This window comes from Carassius gibelio, chromosome B4 (genome assembly GCF_023724105.1).
Source record: "Carassius gibelio isolate Cgi1373 ecotype wild population from Czech Republic chromosome B4, carGib1.2-hapl.c, whole genome shotgun sequence".
Taxonomy (NCBI): domain Eukaryota; kingdom Metazoa; phylum Chordata; class Actinopteri; order Cypriniformes; family Cyprinidae; genus Carassius; species Carassius gibelio.
In genome coordinates, this window is record NC_068399.1 from 17409367 (window position 1) to 17427519 (window position 18153).

The window sequence follows — 18153 nt, forward strand, 5'->3', positions numbered from 1 at the left end:
CTGTGTGTATGTGTGTGTTAGTGAGCGTTTGATGTGTAGTGCTGTCCGCGCTGCTCTGTATGCTGGTGAGAAGGGGATCATTATGTGTGCTTGTATTCGAGTCGTTTTTATTTAAGACGCCAGACAATGGACTGGTGATTGAAGAAAACAGCAGGCTGACAATGAGTCTCTGTGTCTGATAATGCAGCACCATCCTGCCGGGCAGCTTTAGGAGGGCCCCGGCTCATTGTGGCTCCGGAGAGAAAGGGAAATAGGGAGAGAGAACAAACCCGCTGCTTAGTAGGAGGAATATTTTGTCGTGGTATGTCATTATTTTGCAAATTTGTATTATCTCATCATGTTGTCTTCATTGTAATTGCGGCTAATTAGAGGGCTAGTTAGAGGCCGGGCTTTGAGGCTAGCTTTAGCGTGAAAGAAGCCCGCCGATTAGCACTCTCCACCAGAGGAAGCACAGAATGGGGAGATTAATCTGGTTACCTTGACGACACTCGCTTCCATCTGCGAGGAACAATGCGGTTTTGTTTCTTTGGATCAGTTCAGATCAACAGAACGTGGTGCTCTCGCTTTAACAATGCCCAATTCTGTCTAACCTTCACTGCCGCCCTTCTGTTTCTGGCCTCCCCTACCACCTCTACTCCTTCTCCTCCAAATCTTCATCCTCTTCTTTCCTCGGTTTTCTCGCTTCTTGACGTCCCTGTGATCTTTCAAATATCGTGACTTTTAAAGTCTTTGAAGTGTGCGTATAAGAGATGGCCATTGTGGTTGTTTTTGTCTACTTGACATGATAGATTAATCATCCAACTACTCAAGGAGTTGACAAAATATCATCCAGCTATTTGACATTTAAATCAGTCAACTGTTCAAAAACTTGACAGGTAAATAATATGACTAATTGACAGATACACATCATTCAAATGGACATACTGGAAAGGTAGATCCTCTGATTAAGAGAACTTGACAGATAAATCATTTGACTTCTTGGAAGATACTTGACAGTTTAAGTCTTTATCTATTTTAGACTAAGTATCCAAGTACTCAGGAACTCAACCCATAAGTCATCCTAACAGTACTTGCCAACTTGACAGAAATATCAGATGAATACTTCACAGTTAAATTATTTGAGTACTTGTAAACTCAGCAAATATAAATCATCCAAATACTCAACAGACATATAATCTGACCACTCTAACAGTAAATCATTTGATTATTCGATTACTCACCAGATAAATCATCCGACTAGTCAAGTACATGCCAGATATCATCCAACTAATTGAGTCCATGACAGTTAAATCGTGAGTATCCAAGAACTCAACCAATAAGTCATCTGACTACTTGTTAATGTGACAGATAAATCATTTTAGTACTTGTAAACTCAACAAATATAAATCATCCAAATACTCAACAAACAAATAATCCAACCATTTTACAAGTTAATCATTTGATTACTCGATCACTCCTCAAATAAATCATCCAATTAGTCAAGTACATGCCAGATATAATCCAGCTAGTTGAGTCCATGACAGTTAAATCATGTGAGTACCCAAAAACTCAACCAATTAGTCATCTGACTACTTGCTAACTTGACACATAAATCATTTGAGTACTTATAAAGTCAACAAATATAAATCATCCAAATACTCAACAGACCAATAATCCAACCATTTGATTACTCAGTCACTCAGCAAATAAACCATCCGACTACTCAAAAACTTGACAGATAAATAGTATAGTGTTACTCAACAGAAAAACCATCTAATGACTTGAGTACTCAACAGATAAATCATCTGATGACTTTTATTCTCAACAAGTACTATTACTTGAGTACTTGGTGTACATGTGACCTGTTTATTGAGTACTCTGGTACTCATGTCCATCCCTAGTGTGTGTTGATTGAAAGGCAGGAGAATGGGGTTGTGTGTTGTGACAGGCGGAGGTTACCAGAGGTTGTGACCTTGTCACGCCAAGCCTGAAGGTTTGTCCTCAAATCCCCCTCTGGGCTGAAAAGCACTTAATGAAATAATACACTCGCCTGACTGTAGACACAGCTCAGGGACTCCCCTGCTAACACCAGCCTCTGAGACAGTGAGCTTGTACAGTGGAAGAGAAAAGGCTGTTAAAAGTAAAAAAGTCTTTTGTTTTCTTTGTGATGAGGAGGAAAAGAGAGAAGGAAAAAATAGGAAGAAAATCAGCCTTGCAGACGCATGTAAGTGTTCATTGTGATGAGCAGTTAGAGTCTCTCCATCTGGTGTTCACTTTGCACTCTGAACAGAAAGAGAGAGAGAGAGACAATTGAAAGAATGCCAGTGACATCTGCTCCCATGGGCGCCACAATGGAGATCCATAGAGATCATACTCACACAGCCCTCACTTACAAAGACACCACTGTACGTACGAGTGTGTGTTCACAATCCATGTGATCTGGGACTCCACAGCATCTTGACAAAGCCATTGCCATTGTGCCATCCAAAGATGAAACTCTCAAACTTCTGTTCTGCATTATAATTCAGAGAAATGTAGTGAAATACATTTATTTATTTGTGTTTGGATATTGTTGACAGTCTGTTGGTCTGACAACTTTATGCCATTGTTAAATATATAACATGTGTTTCCAAACGAGTTAAGTAAGACATGATGTACAAGCAGCCTGTCGTTACTGCAAAAATAAACACAGACAGAGTGATCAGGTTTCTTATTTACAGATTATGACTGGCTGACGGTTTCATTTATTCTATGAATATATATATATATTAAAAATAAATATTTGACATGAATAATGTATTCAAGTTGAAATTATTTTATGGAAAGAAAAAAGAATAATACAAGACACATGAATCTAGCATATAGAAAGAAAAATAGAAATTTGACTGCACAATCTCAGAATTAACCAATCAGAATGATATATTCCAAAGAACAGTAATAATAAAAATATATTGTGTTGTGTTGGCAGTTTATTAGCACATAACATATTTTCCCATGTGCACTGCTGTTAAAAAAATTATTTGCTTTGCTTTCTTTCTTTTTTCTTTAAGAAATTAATACTTTTGTTCAGCAAGGATGTTAAATATCATTCTTTTGAACTTTGTATTCATCAGAGTCCTGAAAAAAGTATCACTGTTTCCCCAAAAATATTAAGCAGCACAGCTAAGAAATATTTCTTGAGCAGCAAATATGAATATTAGAATACTTTCTGATGAATCATGTGATGCTGAAGAATGTAAAGGAGTAACGACTGCTGAAATTTAAGCCTTGACATTACAGGAATAAATAACATTTGTAATAAATTATTTCAATTACAAAATATATTGAAATAAAAATATATTTTAAAAAACAGTATCACTCTTTTCACTATATTTTTGATCAAATAAATGAAGGCTAAGTAAGCATAAGAGACTTAAAAAAAACATTAAAACATCCACCCAAACGTTTGAACATTAGTCTATACAATATATGCTTATTACTTCTCTTTAAAATGTTATAACTTGTAAATATACCTGTTTTTGTCAATATATCCAGTTTCAACTTAAAGCATCTTCTATCGAAGCAAATGAGGGTAAGGCTAGTGCAGGTATGTGGGTTTGTTAGTGCGGGGGGGTGTTTTTGTGTTTCTGCACACTTATCTTTGAGGAACATTTCCCATGTTGTGTTTCATGTGCATTCAAACTGGAGTCTGACGATACGCTCATAATTTCCAAAGTCATCTCTCTCCAAATCGCTTCAAAGATTTGCAGAGTGCCAAAGATTTTCACTTTTTTTTTTTTTCTCGGGCCAATTCTGGTGCAGTGCAGCAAGGAGTGGGGAACAACAAAAAGCAAAAAACAAAAATTAAACAATATCCGAACAGAAAGTGTTTTTAAAGAGCCTCCGTCGAGATGAACTTTCAGATGTGTCTCCAACGGCACACATCTGCTGTGTGTGATACATCTGTTCTTCAGCCACTGAAAGCTGACAGGAAATATCCTCATTATTGAAGCGTCGCTGATTATTCATACATTCACTCACTCATTTGTTCACCCACCTGTTTATTGGTTCACTCCTTCACTCTGAAAAATAGCTGCTTGATTTGAATGAAGAGTGTCTTGTGTCTTCATAGAGGAAATGAGGGGGTCTTGTGTGGGGAAATTGCTTTGGTTCGAGTTTACATATGGAAGCAAACTGAAATGTTGGAATTTGGAGCCAAGATGGCACTCATGATGCACTTGACCAGACAGAGCTGTGCTTGTGTGTGTGTGTGTGTTTGTGACTACACCTGATGATTATGCCTGTTTTGGCAGGAGCAGTGGGGGCTATCGTGCCACGTCCTCTCAGAGGTCTGCTTACCATCATGATAACCCAGCCGTGGCCCCGCTCTCTTAATGGCAGCGATTATGACATGATGTCACCTGTGTGAGCAAGCTATTGTTTGACTCCTGCCAACATGCCATTTCCCCCCAAATGCACGGCCTCTCTGTTACATGCACATTTAGAGGAAAGGATGAGGAGGAGGTGGCCAAGTGCCTTTCGTACTGCTTTAAATTCTACTGCTTCCGTCATGACTCCTTAATAACCTACGACACTTCGCTGAAAATTATGTTTTTTTTTTTCATGTTCTAAAAATGTATGATTTTCTTTATGAAGCATATAATGCTGATTCTTTTCAGGATAATGAAAGTGAATAGTGACTGGGGCTGTAAAGCTCAAAAATAACAGAAAAAGTGCTCTGGGTCAATCTTCTGAAGTTGTACAAGCATTGGGCGAGAATCAGACTGAAATATATTCATTGAAAATCTTGATATCTGCTCTGGCATGTCCATGAGAGGTATGGCAAACAATGACCAAAGCTGAATGATTTGTTCACAATAAGAATTGATCTTGTTCTTTTGATCGGGCTATAAAACTATCATACAATATTACTTTCCTTTAGTGCTTGAGTTATGCACTTTTTATGGTGTTTCTTTGTCTTTTTTGAGCTTGAAAGCTTTGATCCCCATTCATTGTAATTTCATGGAAAAGAGCCACCAGCACATTGCTCAACATATCTCCCTTTCTTTTCCACAGTAGTAAATCATACAAGACATTTAGGAGAAAATATATAATTTCCCTTTAAAGCAAATCACTTTTTTTTAGAAAGTGTGCTTAATTCTGAACATGGTGTCCCTGGAGATCAGCGAACAGATGGGAATTAGTCGTTGTTGAATATCAAAGAGTGCATGGCATCGGAAACAGATCCTACAATCAGAGGAAGTGACATGGGAGAGAGATAAAGAATAAAAAATAAAACCAGTAGCGCAAACTTAGAGACCTTGATATAGGTACCTAAGAGATGCTTATTTATTTATTTATTGTTTTTTAGTGATAAAGTTTGCAACCAAGGTATTGTCTTTCCCAAATACACACATGGACACACTCACACACATGGGTCCCCTCCCCTCGTTGTGCCATGCAGTCTGCTTGGCGATGCCCTCTGTGCCATCTGTAGCCTGTGCCCTGTGTGCATGCCCCTCCCCCGCCCTCCTGCACTGTGCTGGGTGGGCTTAACCATCTGTGTGCCAGAGGGGGATCACAGGAAATGGACATGATAACACACAAACATACACAAGCACTTATACATCCATTCTCTGCAGGTTTGATCCTTAGCTGTACTACGTCTGCTGGTAATAATGAGTGCTAATCTTTTAAGCCATATAGGAGTAGTTAAATTAAGGTCAAGATTTGTTATTAAACAGTAATGACCAGATTTTTGGTCAGGCCAAGTAATTGGCTAATATTTGGGCCTTGTATGATCTCATTTTAATTTATAAATGTATTTTATATAATATGTCACTATACATTCACTATATTCACTATATTTTATCCGCTTTGGATAAAAGCGTCTGCTAAATGCATAAATATTCATTTATAATATTAAGTTATTTATTTTATTTTATTGTGGACATTCTGTCATTTGGTTAATTATTATATCATATTTAGTCTAGTGCTGTCAATCGCTAAATAAAAATTAACTAATTAATCGCACGTTTTCTGAAATTAATCACGATTAATCCCACCTAACATTAACGTTTTGAAATATACTTTTATATTGCGATAATTTCACATTCAATCTTCAAATTAACGTACAACATAAAGACAGTATAGTTTTTAATATTTGTTTAATGCCACCTTTTTTTATGACTGAAGCCCAGTATCAATGATACCATACTCATTTTCTCTATAAAATTGCTCCCCACTAATATTTAACCATTGACTATAACCATTCAACATTACAGTATAATTGAGAGCTATCAATTTGAACATTTATTAGACTTTAAAAAAGTCTAGTGTGTAAGATGTGAGACAGTGCTGGGCTGCTCCAGGACAGTTTTGAAAACCATTTATTTGTCAGTTCTGTTTTTTATATAGATAGATAGAGATAGATAGAGTCTATGTCAATGTATATTGTGCTACGATGAATGAGTACTAAACAAATATTTTAATTACTAATATGAATAAAAATAATAATGACATAGTAAATACATTGTCCCTTCTGTCTTTTTTTCTTTCTGTCCTCCCCTCTTTTGTTTTTCCGCTTTCCTCCTTTGCATTCCCAGAATCCTCCCTGAGGAAGTTAGTGCTGGATTGTAGTGTTTGAGGGTATTTGGCAGTCTAGGAATGGGGAAAAGTCTTGGATATTTGGCAGATTTAAGATGGTGTGTGTGTGTGTGTGTGAGTAAGGAAGGATCTAGGATGTTTGGATGAGATTACATGGCACCATGTCTGACAGTTTGGCATGGTAAGTGTTGGCCGTATGTGTCTGTTAGGTAGTCTAGGAGATTTGCCGCTCTGAGGGTCAGCAGTGTCAGGTGTTTGGCTGGAAAGGGGAGGTGGTGTAGGGTTTTGAGCTTGTAGTCCTCAGGAGTTGACAGGACCGTGGTGGGCAGAGTGGAGTGTTTGGCGGCAGGAGCATGAGGGGGCAGAAATGGGTGTTCTGGCAGCCGAGTCCAGGATGGATGGGGACGCCCATGGCACGGATAGGAAACATGGCTGGAGGATTACGCAGAAAGAGAGTGAGTGGAATCTAGGTGGCAGAGAGAGAGGATGTGCCTTCAGGTGAACAGGATTAAGAGACAGATCTGTTTCGGGTTCCCCTCAGAACACCCGCAGCCTCTCTTTCCTTCTTGCTCTTCCTTGAAAGCTAATCGGCTTCCTCCTCAAAAGCAGTCATTGCAAACATTATAGTTCCTGCAGAACAAACAAGAACACCACCGCCGTACCGTAACTTTCTATCCCCAGAGGAAAGAAAAATTACAAATGAGATCCCTTTGATATATAAACGGTGCTTTTCCTAGATGGCAATGAAATGACATGGAGAGCAAATGGAGTGTCCTGCTTCTTCAGAGTGTTCTCCTGAGAGAAGGACTGCAGTCTCATATGTATGAAAGCATGTTTCCAACTAAGAGTAAGAGATAAAAAAGATAACCATGAAATAATAAAGTCCCATCATCAGAGATAGTTGCAGTTATGAGCTTCTGTACATGTGTCTCCTCCTGAAGTTCCTAAAGAGACCCCAACAATATCTCAAGCTTTGCTTTGGGACAATTCTAAGGTAGACACAATCAACTTTCCAAACAATAAGCTCTGTTTTCATCTCACAGTAGAGCTTCAGTCTTTTCTTCATTCACCGTTACGAGGCGAATGCGGTGGCAGCATGGAGGCAGGCGGAGGATGAGGAGGTGTTGTAGCTGCAGGCTGGAGATCTGAGAGCTTCGCTCCATCCAGCTTCTCACAGATGGACTTTTAGAGGAGCTGCACAAAGCCACTGTGGAGAATCATCTCAACGCTGCTTTCTTCCTCTCTTGTTTTACTTTCCTTTCTCATTCCAGCCTGTGCTGTCTCGCCACAGGCACAGAAGTGTTGAGACTGTGTAGGAGCATGTGTTCTTGAGTTTCCAGGAGAGATGTGTCAGGTGTACACTCTCACCGAATTCTGTCCCGTGTAGAACCCTGGACCCAACCTGCCATAAACGCACTTGAAGTTCTAGCAATTGAATGTACAGTTCACATTTTGCATACTATTTGAGGAAAAATAGCAATAAGGCTTTCCAGATGTTACATTTTTAAATAACTTAAAGGTTCAGTAGCACTATCTGCCTTTTAACTTCAAAGGTCAGACTGGAAAAATAGTCATTTACAACTTAACTGATTCATTAAGCAGTAAACTAACATTTTAAGGTTTTAAATCAATATTTATCACTTTTTTTATTGGGCCTGTTAAGAACAAAAGAGACTGGTCTAACATGACTGTTTGGAGTTAGGAAGACTAAATGAATGAGAAGATGAACAGAGGGAATTAGAGATGAAGGGATGAGAGAATGGATGGATGGATGTGTTCTAGGGGGCATTATCGTTCGTCATTATTTGAGCTCCTGCAGTGCTCCATCGCGGCTCTAATGGCGCGAAGACACTTGGTGTTTCTTTCCTCTCTTCTCTCTCTCCCTTTCATTCACACTATTCTTTCCCAAGCCTGGCACTGCAGAGTAGTTTAGTCAGTTAGAGCTTGTTTCAGTCTTGTTAGCAAAGTGAAACACAACAACTGTCTTGTATGTACCTGTAATCCAGTAGACTGCTTCTTGACTGTCGGTTCACGGTTGGAATGGAGTGATGTCTTCGTTGTAATGCATTGTTTTGTAGCAGCTGAGTCATGTGGGGCTGGTACATGTCTTTGAAAGTGAAATGAAGCGTAATTTTGCCCTCCAGGTTGTGAATATACTTCTCCTACTGAGAGCTTCAAAAGACACGCATCTCACTGGACTGTCAGAGAAAGCCAATGTTCGGCTGTGTTAATATTCATGTCTGCCCTGTCCATTTATGTGCTTATGTATCCAAAATTGGACACTACAAAAGAGTGTGTCAGCGAGTTTCATTGACATAAATCAGGGGTTTTAACCTTTACAGACCCAGAGCCCCCCATCAAGACATCAAGGGATAAATGTTAAAAAGGTACATTTCATTAATAACATAAACATTATTATTTTCTGTAGTGCTGAACATATCAAAAATCGCATCGTGAAATTAAAGTCAGTATATTTGGAAAACATTAAAACTATGAGAATTAAGTAGAAATTAGCACAACAAAGCAAATTCAGTAAAAGAGTAAAGTCTTTAAGAAGACAAGATTAAAGTGCAATATTAAATATTAGTTAAATCCTACTTTTGGATAGTTTTAACAATAAAGATATCTGAAAAGGCAACCATTGGTTGACTCCTTGGGTTAAGTATTGGAGACGTCGAGCGCAGCAGGTTTTCACTCCTTCAGGGTTGATTACTTTGATTATCATCCTCATATTCTCTTGAGAAACAACATATCCTCAGTGAACTCAGTGCTGATGTCCCTAAAGACAAAGATTTTTTTTATTTCTTAATCTTGTCCTAAAGTAGATTTTACTAAATTGTCCACATCCATTTCTCACACAGAAACTGCGTTTCTACAACAGCATTTCTTGCTAAATATTTTTCTCCTGAAATGCTAACTTTAATCTTGTATGTCTATATAACTTTGTTCTGGTATTTTCAACTTATTCCAAAAATATTCCAACTGTATTCTTGTAATCTTAAAACCTTTTTTTTGTGTGTGTGCAGTTGTAGTTCCTGCACCCCAGGTTGAAAAATAAATAGTTCACCCAAAAATTCTGTCATTATCTTCTCACCCTCCTGCTAGTATACCCATGTTATTATCATGTTAGTGTGTCGATAAGACTTTTGGTTTGTTTGTGTCTGTGTGTGTCTGTGTGACTGTCTAGTGTGTAAAACAGAGAAAAAAACATACCAACAACATAACAACAAAAGAACACCTTAAAGACCTGCATGTAAAACTCTGAGAAAAGCTGCTGTTATATATTTTGTGATATGTTGATATTTGCCATTGCCAGATGACTGACAGTAGCAGAGGCAGACAGACAGAGAATGTGTGTGTGTGTGTGTGTGTGTGTGTGTGTGTGTATAAAGGCGGTCTTCTGCTGAGGAGGGGAGATAAGGACTCTATCTTAATGGCTTCTCTCGTCTGCCACTCAGCCATCAGACAGAGATTTCCTCTCCCTCAGTCCAGATAAACACACTTCACAACCTTGTCACACGTCTTGCACAAGCAAGAGAGAGAAAGAAGGGATGTGAATGAGAGATTGGTAACCGTAGAGATGCATAAAGGAATACTTCACCCAAAAATGAATATTCTGTCATAATGTGTAGGAAAATGCTGCCTACTCTTCCATACAATGAAAATGATGTACTGGAGTTTTCAAGTTTCAAAAGAACCTTATAAATATAATAAGTGGACCATATGACAAGCCTACCAGTTGTGAATTTCACAGATTTTGACTTTTTATTGTAGGCTTTTTCACTGGTTCAATTATACTGGATGAACCAATTCAGTAAAAGAACCACAAAAAAAAAAATCAGTTCAGAGTTCAGAGACCAATGATGACAGAATTTTTATTTTGAGAATAAAGTGAAATGGAATGCTTATTTTTGAGCCACATTATTTTATTCTGGTTTTGGTAAATTCTAAAAATAATGATGGACTTAAGGAAACTGAAGGACTTCCCTGATTTTGCCTCTTAGGGGGTAATAGCTGAACTTTAGCTGTGTGTGTGTGTGTGTGTGTGTGTGTGTGTGTGTGTGTAACAGTGTAAGGAAATTGTTTACTGCCTGTCTGTGTCAGACCCTCACTACTCTGTGCCTCTAATGCAACACAGCTGTGAGGGGGCTTGGACACTACACATCTGCTGAAGGGACCTATTGTGCGTTTGCACGTGTGCATGCGCTGGATACATGTATTTGTGGAGATAAACAGATAAAGACTGTACACACGTGCACATATGTTTCTGTACATTTGCAACCTTTGTTTTCCATGCATGCAAATAACCTGCATGAAGGTAAGTGTGCTGTGAAGTTCAATTCTCACATAAAAGCCCAGTTAGAAAAGTGAAGTTTGTAGATTTGTGGGAATTGAGCGAATCAGCCCATCAGGAGAGTTTGAACCTTGAAAGCACCTGCCTTCTCCATTCACGCTCCCGCTCTCTTAAAAAGCCATCTTCATCAATAGCAGCTTTTAAAGTGGATGAAACTGTTTGGAACTGCTCTTTATTCCTGTTCTGATGGATTTTCTGCTCTCTCCGGTCTTTGTCTCACTGGCTGTTGTTGATGTTATTTCAACTCTTTTTTTTATTTTCATTTCTCCATCACCTTGCAGCCTTGACTGGAAAGATCGTTCAAATGTTTAACTACAGATAATTGCTACCTGAGAGAAGCTAATTAATGTGCTGCTTGCTCTTGTGTGTATGAACAGATTTGAATGTATGTACTGTATGTCTTTACATTTTATACACTGTATTATCTCGCTTTTGAAACATCTCTACAATATCCTGTCTTCTGTCACCACTTTGTATTAGTGCTTTCTAAGGCAAGCACTGCTATTACTACTGCTCAAACTTGGGGTTAGATGTTTAAACAAACCCTTAACCCCTTATATTAAACTTGGTCAAGTGTGCTGTCCAGAACAGTGTGGCTTCTTTAGTAGTAAGTTTCTAAACAGATGATTTTTGATAGGATTAATCTGGCAAACAATTCCCGTATGTATTCCCGACTCTAGCATCATGACTGACTTTTCACATTTAGACATCAAGAATTTTCATCAGAAATTGTTCTCAGCCGTTCACACAGGATGTGTTTTTCAATGTCACTTCTTTTCAATTGGGTTTCTATGTAAACGCATACTAGACAGACGTATTGGACTATTGGACTCGCATATCAGGCGTCTTGCTTTTTTCAAAGCATAAACATGAAATGTGTCACATACTTATGCACTATTCTATGAGGTTTGGTAGTATAAATAGTGTGAGTAGTGTGTTCACACTGAGAAATTCCAAAAAGAAAAAGTGCACTTTAAATACCTGGATAATGCACTTAAATAGGCTTTAGGCTCTGATTATTAATCACTAAATAACCTTATAAAATTCATTGCTGAGTACATAGTACATAGTGTATAGTGTATACTGTGTCATATGCCCCCTAATTCTGTTTTATACATGTATAATATAATACATAGGCAATATAGACATATAAAAAGAGAAAAAACACTATTATTTGTATTTATCAGGGCCATACAAGTCTACAGTCTTGGCAGAGGTCAGGTCAGGTCAGGCCAGGTCGGTGTGTCTTGAACGTTGTCATGCTGCTAACAATTTCCTCAGTGATCAACAGGAAAATGCACAAATAATGTTACCACAATGCTCTAACTGCATTATTACAGTTTGTGCTGGAGAGGTCAGGGCACAGTGCTGTTCTGAGTTCACTAACTTACTCAATAAATTGGATTACATACCAAACATTATATGATTTTTTACATTCTTATCGTAAATTAAATACCGTACAAAGAAATGGTTTGTTGTAAATATGACCATGGCTGCGGGAGACATATAAAGGAAATATGATTAGCATTAACATGCATGTGTGTGCAAGTTCACAAACGTACACTAAATGTGTCTGCAGTTTGTTCAGAAGGTGGACAGCAGTGTGTGTGTGTGTGTGCGAGGAGGCTGAGAAAGACTGACACTCTGTTTAGAGTTCAGCGTTCAAGTCTTGCTGCTGTATTTTAATCTGTCAGACTGCTTTCCTCCGTTTAGAAGAATAGTTTGTTCATTCTCTTTCTCTCTCTCTCTCTCTGTCTAGCTCCCTCTCCCCCTCTCTCTTGCTCTGTAATAACGAGTGACAGGGGCCGTGTGTTAGTTACACTATGAAGACCCAAAGCATAGAGCTCGCTCGAAAACTCGTGTTTGTTTGTGGTTGATGTGCACGTGCTTAAGCCACTTTTTGTCATTCATTTCAATTGGATGAAACAATCTAAAAGAGGTTTGCTGGTCCATGCCTGTTCAATAATATATATGTATATTTTTATTGTTCTTACATACTTTTTTTTTATGTGTGTGTGTGTTTGTTTAGATTTTGTTCTTGTTTGATGTCTGAGTAAAAACAATTACATTTTGTATACAAGAAAGTTATCCAACTTTTGAATGGCGTGACCATTTTATATGGCTTAACTGAGTAGTGTGTGTGTGTGTGTGTGTGTGTGTGTGTGTGTGTGTGTGTGTGTGTGTGTGTGTGCGCGTGCACTTAGTTATACTTTTAAAACAAAACAAGTAATCTTGCCAGCCTTGTTTCAGACATCTTGGGACATCCTAAAATGGAAAATGATTCATAAATTTGGCAAATGCTTTTTTTTCCCCCCAAAACTGAAATGTTCCTTTCATTCTTAGGGATAGTCTGTAGTAATTAATATTATCTTTATGTAAAAATAATAGAAGCCTATGATACTGAACATTAAGATGAACAAAGTGTGTGTATGTGTGTGTGTGTTTGATCGTAAGTGTGTATTTGATCAGAAACAGACAGAGGGACACTGTGGCTGAAGGAAGGGGGCAGTGCTGCTGCATGTGTGTGTATGTGTGTGTGAGTGTGAAGCTGTGCTCCGCGATACACAATGTCATCCGCTGGCCCTTTAAGAGGCGATCTAGCAGCTTAGAGCCATAGAGAGGGGTGGAGAGAGAGAGAGAGTGAGAGAGAGAGAGAGGGGAGGGAGTGCGAGTTCGGCGTGTGAGAGTGTGTGTGCAGCGGAGAGAAACAGAAACAGTCTCTGGTTTTGCGAGAGGTTAGAGGAGCACCAGGCAGCGTGTGCGTGTATGTGTGTGTGTGTTCTCGGAGGACCCCGGGTGTCGGACGCGTATGTTGTCGTGGAAGGACTCCTGCATCTCAGACCCCTTGTTTCAGCATGCTTACTGAGCCTGAGCTTCCTCAGGAGTTTAACAGGTATGTTCACACACACTCACGCACAAGCGCTCACTTTTCCAAGCCAATGCCGGGAGGAGGAGAGCGAGGGACAGGCAGATGAGCAGGAGAAGAGTGTGTCTGTGTGGTAGTCTAAGAAACAGACATTTTTAGTTTGTTTGGCATGTTTAAGGCTGGCTGTGTGTGAATGTGTCTGCGGTTTAGAAAAGAGAAGAAAGTTCAGTGTGACTTCGAGATGTGTGTGTTTTTTTTACTGTTTTCTCTGTGAGCATGAGACGCTGGGACTGTATTCTACATATCACACTTGAAACTAAGTTGTAAATGTCTCTAGTGTTTGGTCTAACAGGTGACATGCTGTCGGTGTGTGTATGTTTGTCTATCGCCCTATACACACACACACAGACATATATACATATGTATATGTGTGTGTGTGAGTATTAGATGGTGTTTGATAAGGGTCGGTGCTCTCCCGTCAGTGTTTCCCTGGCGCAACCTCTTTTTTTTTTACTCATGTTGCACTTCAGGGTAACACGCTTGGCAACTGAAACACAGAGCATTTCACTTCTGTACCACTTTCTTGCTTCACAAAATGCCTTTTTTTTCCCCCATTAGTCCATGTTGTTTTAATCTTGTTTGTGTTGTTTTGGTGTTTTATTGTGGCCAGATGTCTGCACTGGCCTTCTGTTGTGGTGGTCCGAGGTGGGAAATGTTCTCACCTACTTTAATATGTCAACAAAAGTGGCTTTGCTGCCGAATAAAGAGGTTTTACTTTAAAGCTCCATAGGGAAGATTACACATAATACTCGTTTTTTAATGCAAGCTTCACCCCCGACACACACACACACACATTTATTTTTTATTGCATTAGAGCACTGCACTGTTTTACCAGATGAAACTAATCTTTTGTTCGGCGATAAACTCTGGGGTTTTATCCCTGAATTAAAAACACATTTATATGTCAGGAAAATGTGTTTTTAATAAATCATCATGCTCTTTCTGGGGGGAGGGCGAGGATGGGGGCAGAAAGAGATAACAACAACTATGAGGAATTAAACATTTAAAGGATTACATAGAAAAGCAGAATGTATAGTGATAAATGCAGGGATTACAATGACTTAGAAGAAAAGGATGGTTAAACTCTAGTTTCCAGTAATGCTAGCTGTCAGTGGTTAAAGAGCATGAAACTGAGTGTGTGATTATGAGTGTGTGTGTGTGTGTGTGTGAGGATGGGAGCGAAAGTGCAGTGTTTGTCCATGTAAAGTGTATGTGCATGTGTCTTTTCTGTCCCGATGCTGAGTGTCTTTGAAAAAAGTCTGCTGTCTTTTTTTTATTTGTGCATAGAAAAACCGTTTTACTGAGATTAAGCAAGGAATTAATGAGACCTATAAAAAATGCAGTTATAATGTTTGATGGTGATTCAAAATAATGTATAATTGTTGTTTGTATGTTGATATCATATCACTCATCTGATGAATGATTAATTTAAAAAACATTAACTTCAATTTAATTTTGGTTTCATTTTAAAATTAGCATGCTGTAAAGTGCAAAAGGTTTTGTTAAAAAAGAATTATAGTAACAAAATTGACTTTATTCATTTATTAAGAACATTTCCTGTTTGGTGTAGTTTTTTTTGTATTTATTTGACATCTAAAAATACAGAACTATGAAGTGTTTTTTAAATCATCTGTACTACGAAGCAGTAGTAGATAATTATACAAAATGTTGCTTTGCTTAAAATACGTTGCTAAATATTTTTTTTATATAAAATAATATAATCATTCTAAATAATATAATCATTATCATTAATAATAATATAAAAATATTGTGTATTATTATCATTATTGTTATTCTTATTATTGGAGTGGTAATCTGGGTGAGTTTAGATTTATTAGAGGAGCTCAGAGGATATTCTATGGCCAAACTGTCACATTCCTCAAAGAGAGAGAGAGACAGCGATCGAGTGTGAGGGGGGAAAGGGGACTTTAACACTTCTCCATTTGTCTCCCTCCTTTAATGGATGGTTGTGTTACATCGCACTCTCTCGCTCGCCCTTTCTCTGTCTGTCTGTCTCTGAGTCAGTCAATTCTTCCTGGAAAAAGATACACAGAAGACACAGTGGGTCCGTTCACCACTAAGCATGTGTGATTGAACTAGCTGGTGACAAATGTGGCTGATGCACTTCCATTTTTGATTCCTCTGCGTCAAAGAGAAAACAGATTAAACCACCAGCCTTTACTTTTGTCACTTTAACACATATTACTTGCAAGCTGCTTTATAGCATACACAAAGTGCGGCTTTATCTAGTTGAAGGAGTGTGTTTATGTACTTGGATATAGAGGAAAAAATGTCCCCAGAAGTGAAATACTGAAGAAAAAAATCTTCCTTTGAAGAACATTCAGAGAAAAAGAGGAAAAAAACAAAGAATGAGTAAAGTGTTTTTTTTATATATGCATATTCTAAAAATGCAAAGGGTTAAGGTCGGAGTTAAGCTATAGTGTTTATAATTAGCTTTATATAAGCACAATTGAAGTCTGTGGTTGAGAGACTATATTAAGACTATATTTGTGGTGACCAGGTAGTCCCTTCAGAGAAACAGCTTAGTAAACTTAAAATATGTTGTCTAAATATACATTTAGAAAGGGTTATATTGGGTTTAGGGGAAGGAAAATATCTTAGCTTTGTAGAAAAAAAAAGTCAACGGAAAGTCTCCACAGTGATAGAAAAACAAACGTGTGTGTGTGTGTTCTTATGCTACATTGTGGGGACCAAATGTTCCCACAAGTATAGTAAAACCTATAAACAATTAAAATGATGTTTATCTGAAAGTGTAACAGTGCAAACAGATTTTCTTTAAGGGGTAGGTTTAGGGTTAGGGTTAGGGTTGGGTTAGGCAATAGAAAATATTATTTGGTCAGTATAAAAGTAATAGAAGTCTCTGGAAAGTCCCCACAATTTACAGAAATAAACTTAACTGTAGATTGTGTACAGATTTGTCCCTAAACTAGAGCTAAATCTGACAAACATTCCCTTTGGGGACATTCAGGAATGTCCTCATTTAAAAAAAAAAAAAAATATATATATATGTATATATATATAAATATATATATATATATATGTATATATATACATATATATATATATATATATATATATATATATATATATATATATATATATATACATACATACACACACACACACACACACACACACACATATATATATATATTATTATTATTATTATTATTAATAATTAATTTTTTTTTTTTTTTTGGACATTCCTGAATGTCCCTAAAGGCATTTTTTAGAAATTCAGTTAAGGTGTGTGTTTCTCTATAAAAGTTATAATTAGCTTTATATAAAAACACTAGAAATCTGTGTTGTGTCCTCATTTATGTTTAATGTGTGTGTGTGTTCTGTCTGATTGATGGAGGTTCTGGATCTTCTCTCTGGGTCATTCATTACAGACTGGCTCCATTGTGTAGTCCGTGTTATGAGCTCTCGCAGCGGCTTGATAACCGTGTCTCCATGAAAAAAAGGAGGGTCAAAAGAGAAGAATGCTGAAGTGTTTCCTCCTCCCCCTTCAGAAATCTTCCCAGACCTCCCCTGTGCGATCAGCTGACCGTCGGGACGTCCGCTAAGACTGAAGGGAACTGAGTCCCTTTTAGGTTAAAGTCTTATTTATTGAGTCCGAGAGGATAACAACACAAAACACTATGACGACAAATCAGAGGTGACAGCATTGACAATTGCATCATGGGAAGGATAATAAAAATCAATGGACTGCTTTTCTCTATCCAGTCCCTCAAGCTGTATTATAACGGCTCTGTGCTTGCAGGTAAAGGAGGAGTCTGGATGGAAGACTGTGTTGCATATGCCTGTTACACCCAATTTGTTGTTGTACAGGACTGTATGAATGGAGTAAATGATGCCAGCACCCGTTTACACAGCCACCCGGGGCTTCTGGGAGCAACCCACGATGGATAAGCATTTGACAGGGGCATCAAATTTACAGACACTCACACACACTAAAAGAAAACAAGCAGAGGCTGAGAAAGTTTTCATAGAAGTTTCAAGTGTGTGTGTAATATGTAAAATGTCACTAGAAACATGAGTCAGTCCAGAGAAATAATTAATTAGAGATGATAGGAAACTATGCAGACAGATGAAGTGATGACTAAAATACTGGCAACCCCCCTCTGTATGTGTGTGTGTGTGTGTGTGTGTGTGCGCGCATGTGTGTTGATGCAGCAGTTGCCTTGGTGCTGTGGGCACAGTATTCGCTTGGTGCCTTGTGTCCACCCAGCGGCAAACACACACCATTGCTTATTATGCATTTGTGTGTGCGAGCGGGCTTGTTTTC

The 18153-nt window shown here is 38.2% G+C and overlaps 1 protein-coding gene across 7 annotated transcripts in view; it reads left to right on the forward strand.

Moving 5' to 3' along the window:
• Window positions 1-18153, forward strand: part of LOC127956774 (transcription factor SOX-5) — a 194907-nt gene that overhangs the window by 106691 nt on the left and 70063 nt on the right. The window contains exon 1 of one of the 7 annotated variants that reach the window (XM_052554970.1): window positions 13532-13811. The exons of 3 other annotated variants lie outside the window; for them this stretch is intronic. In XM_052554970.1, coding sequence (XP_052410930.1) covers window positions 13774-13811 — 38 coding nt within the window. In that variant the 5' untranslated portion in view covers window positions 13532-13773. Of the gene's footprint in view, window positions 1-13531; window positions 13812-18153 lie in introns of those variants that run through there. 3 more of the 7 variants (XM_052554968.1, XM_052554963.1, XM_052554964.1) reach the window with 3 other exon arrangements.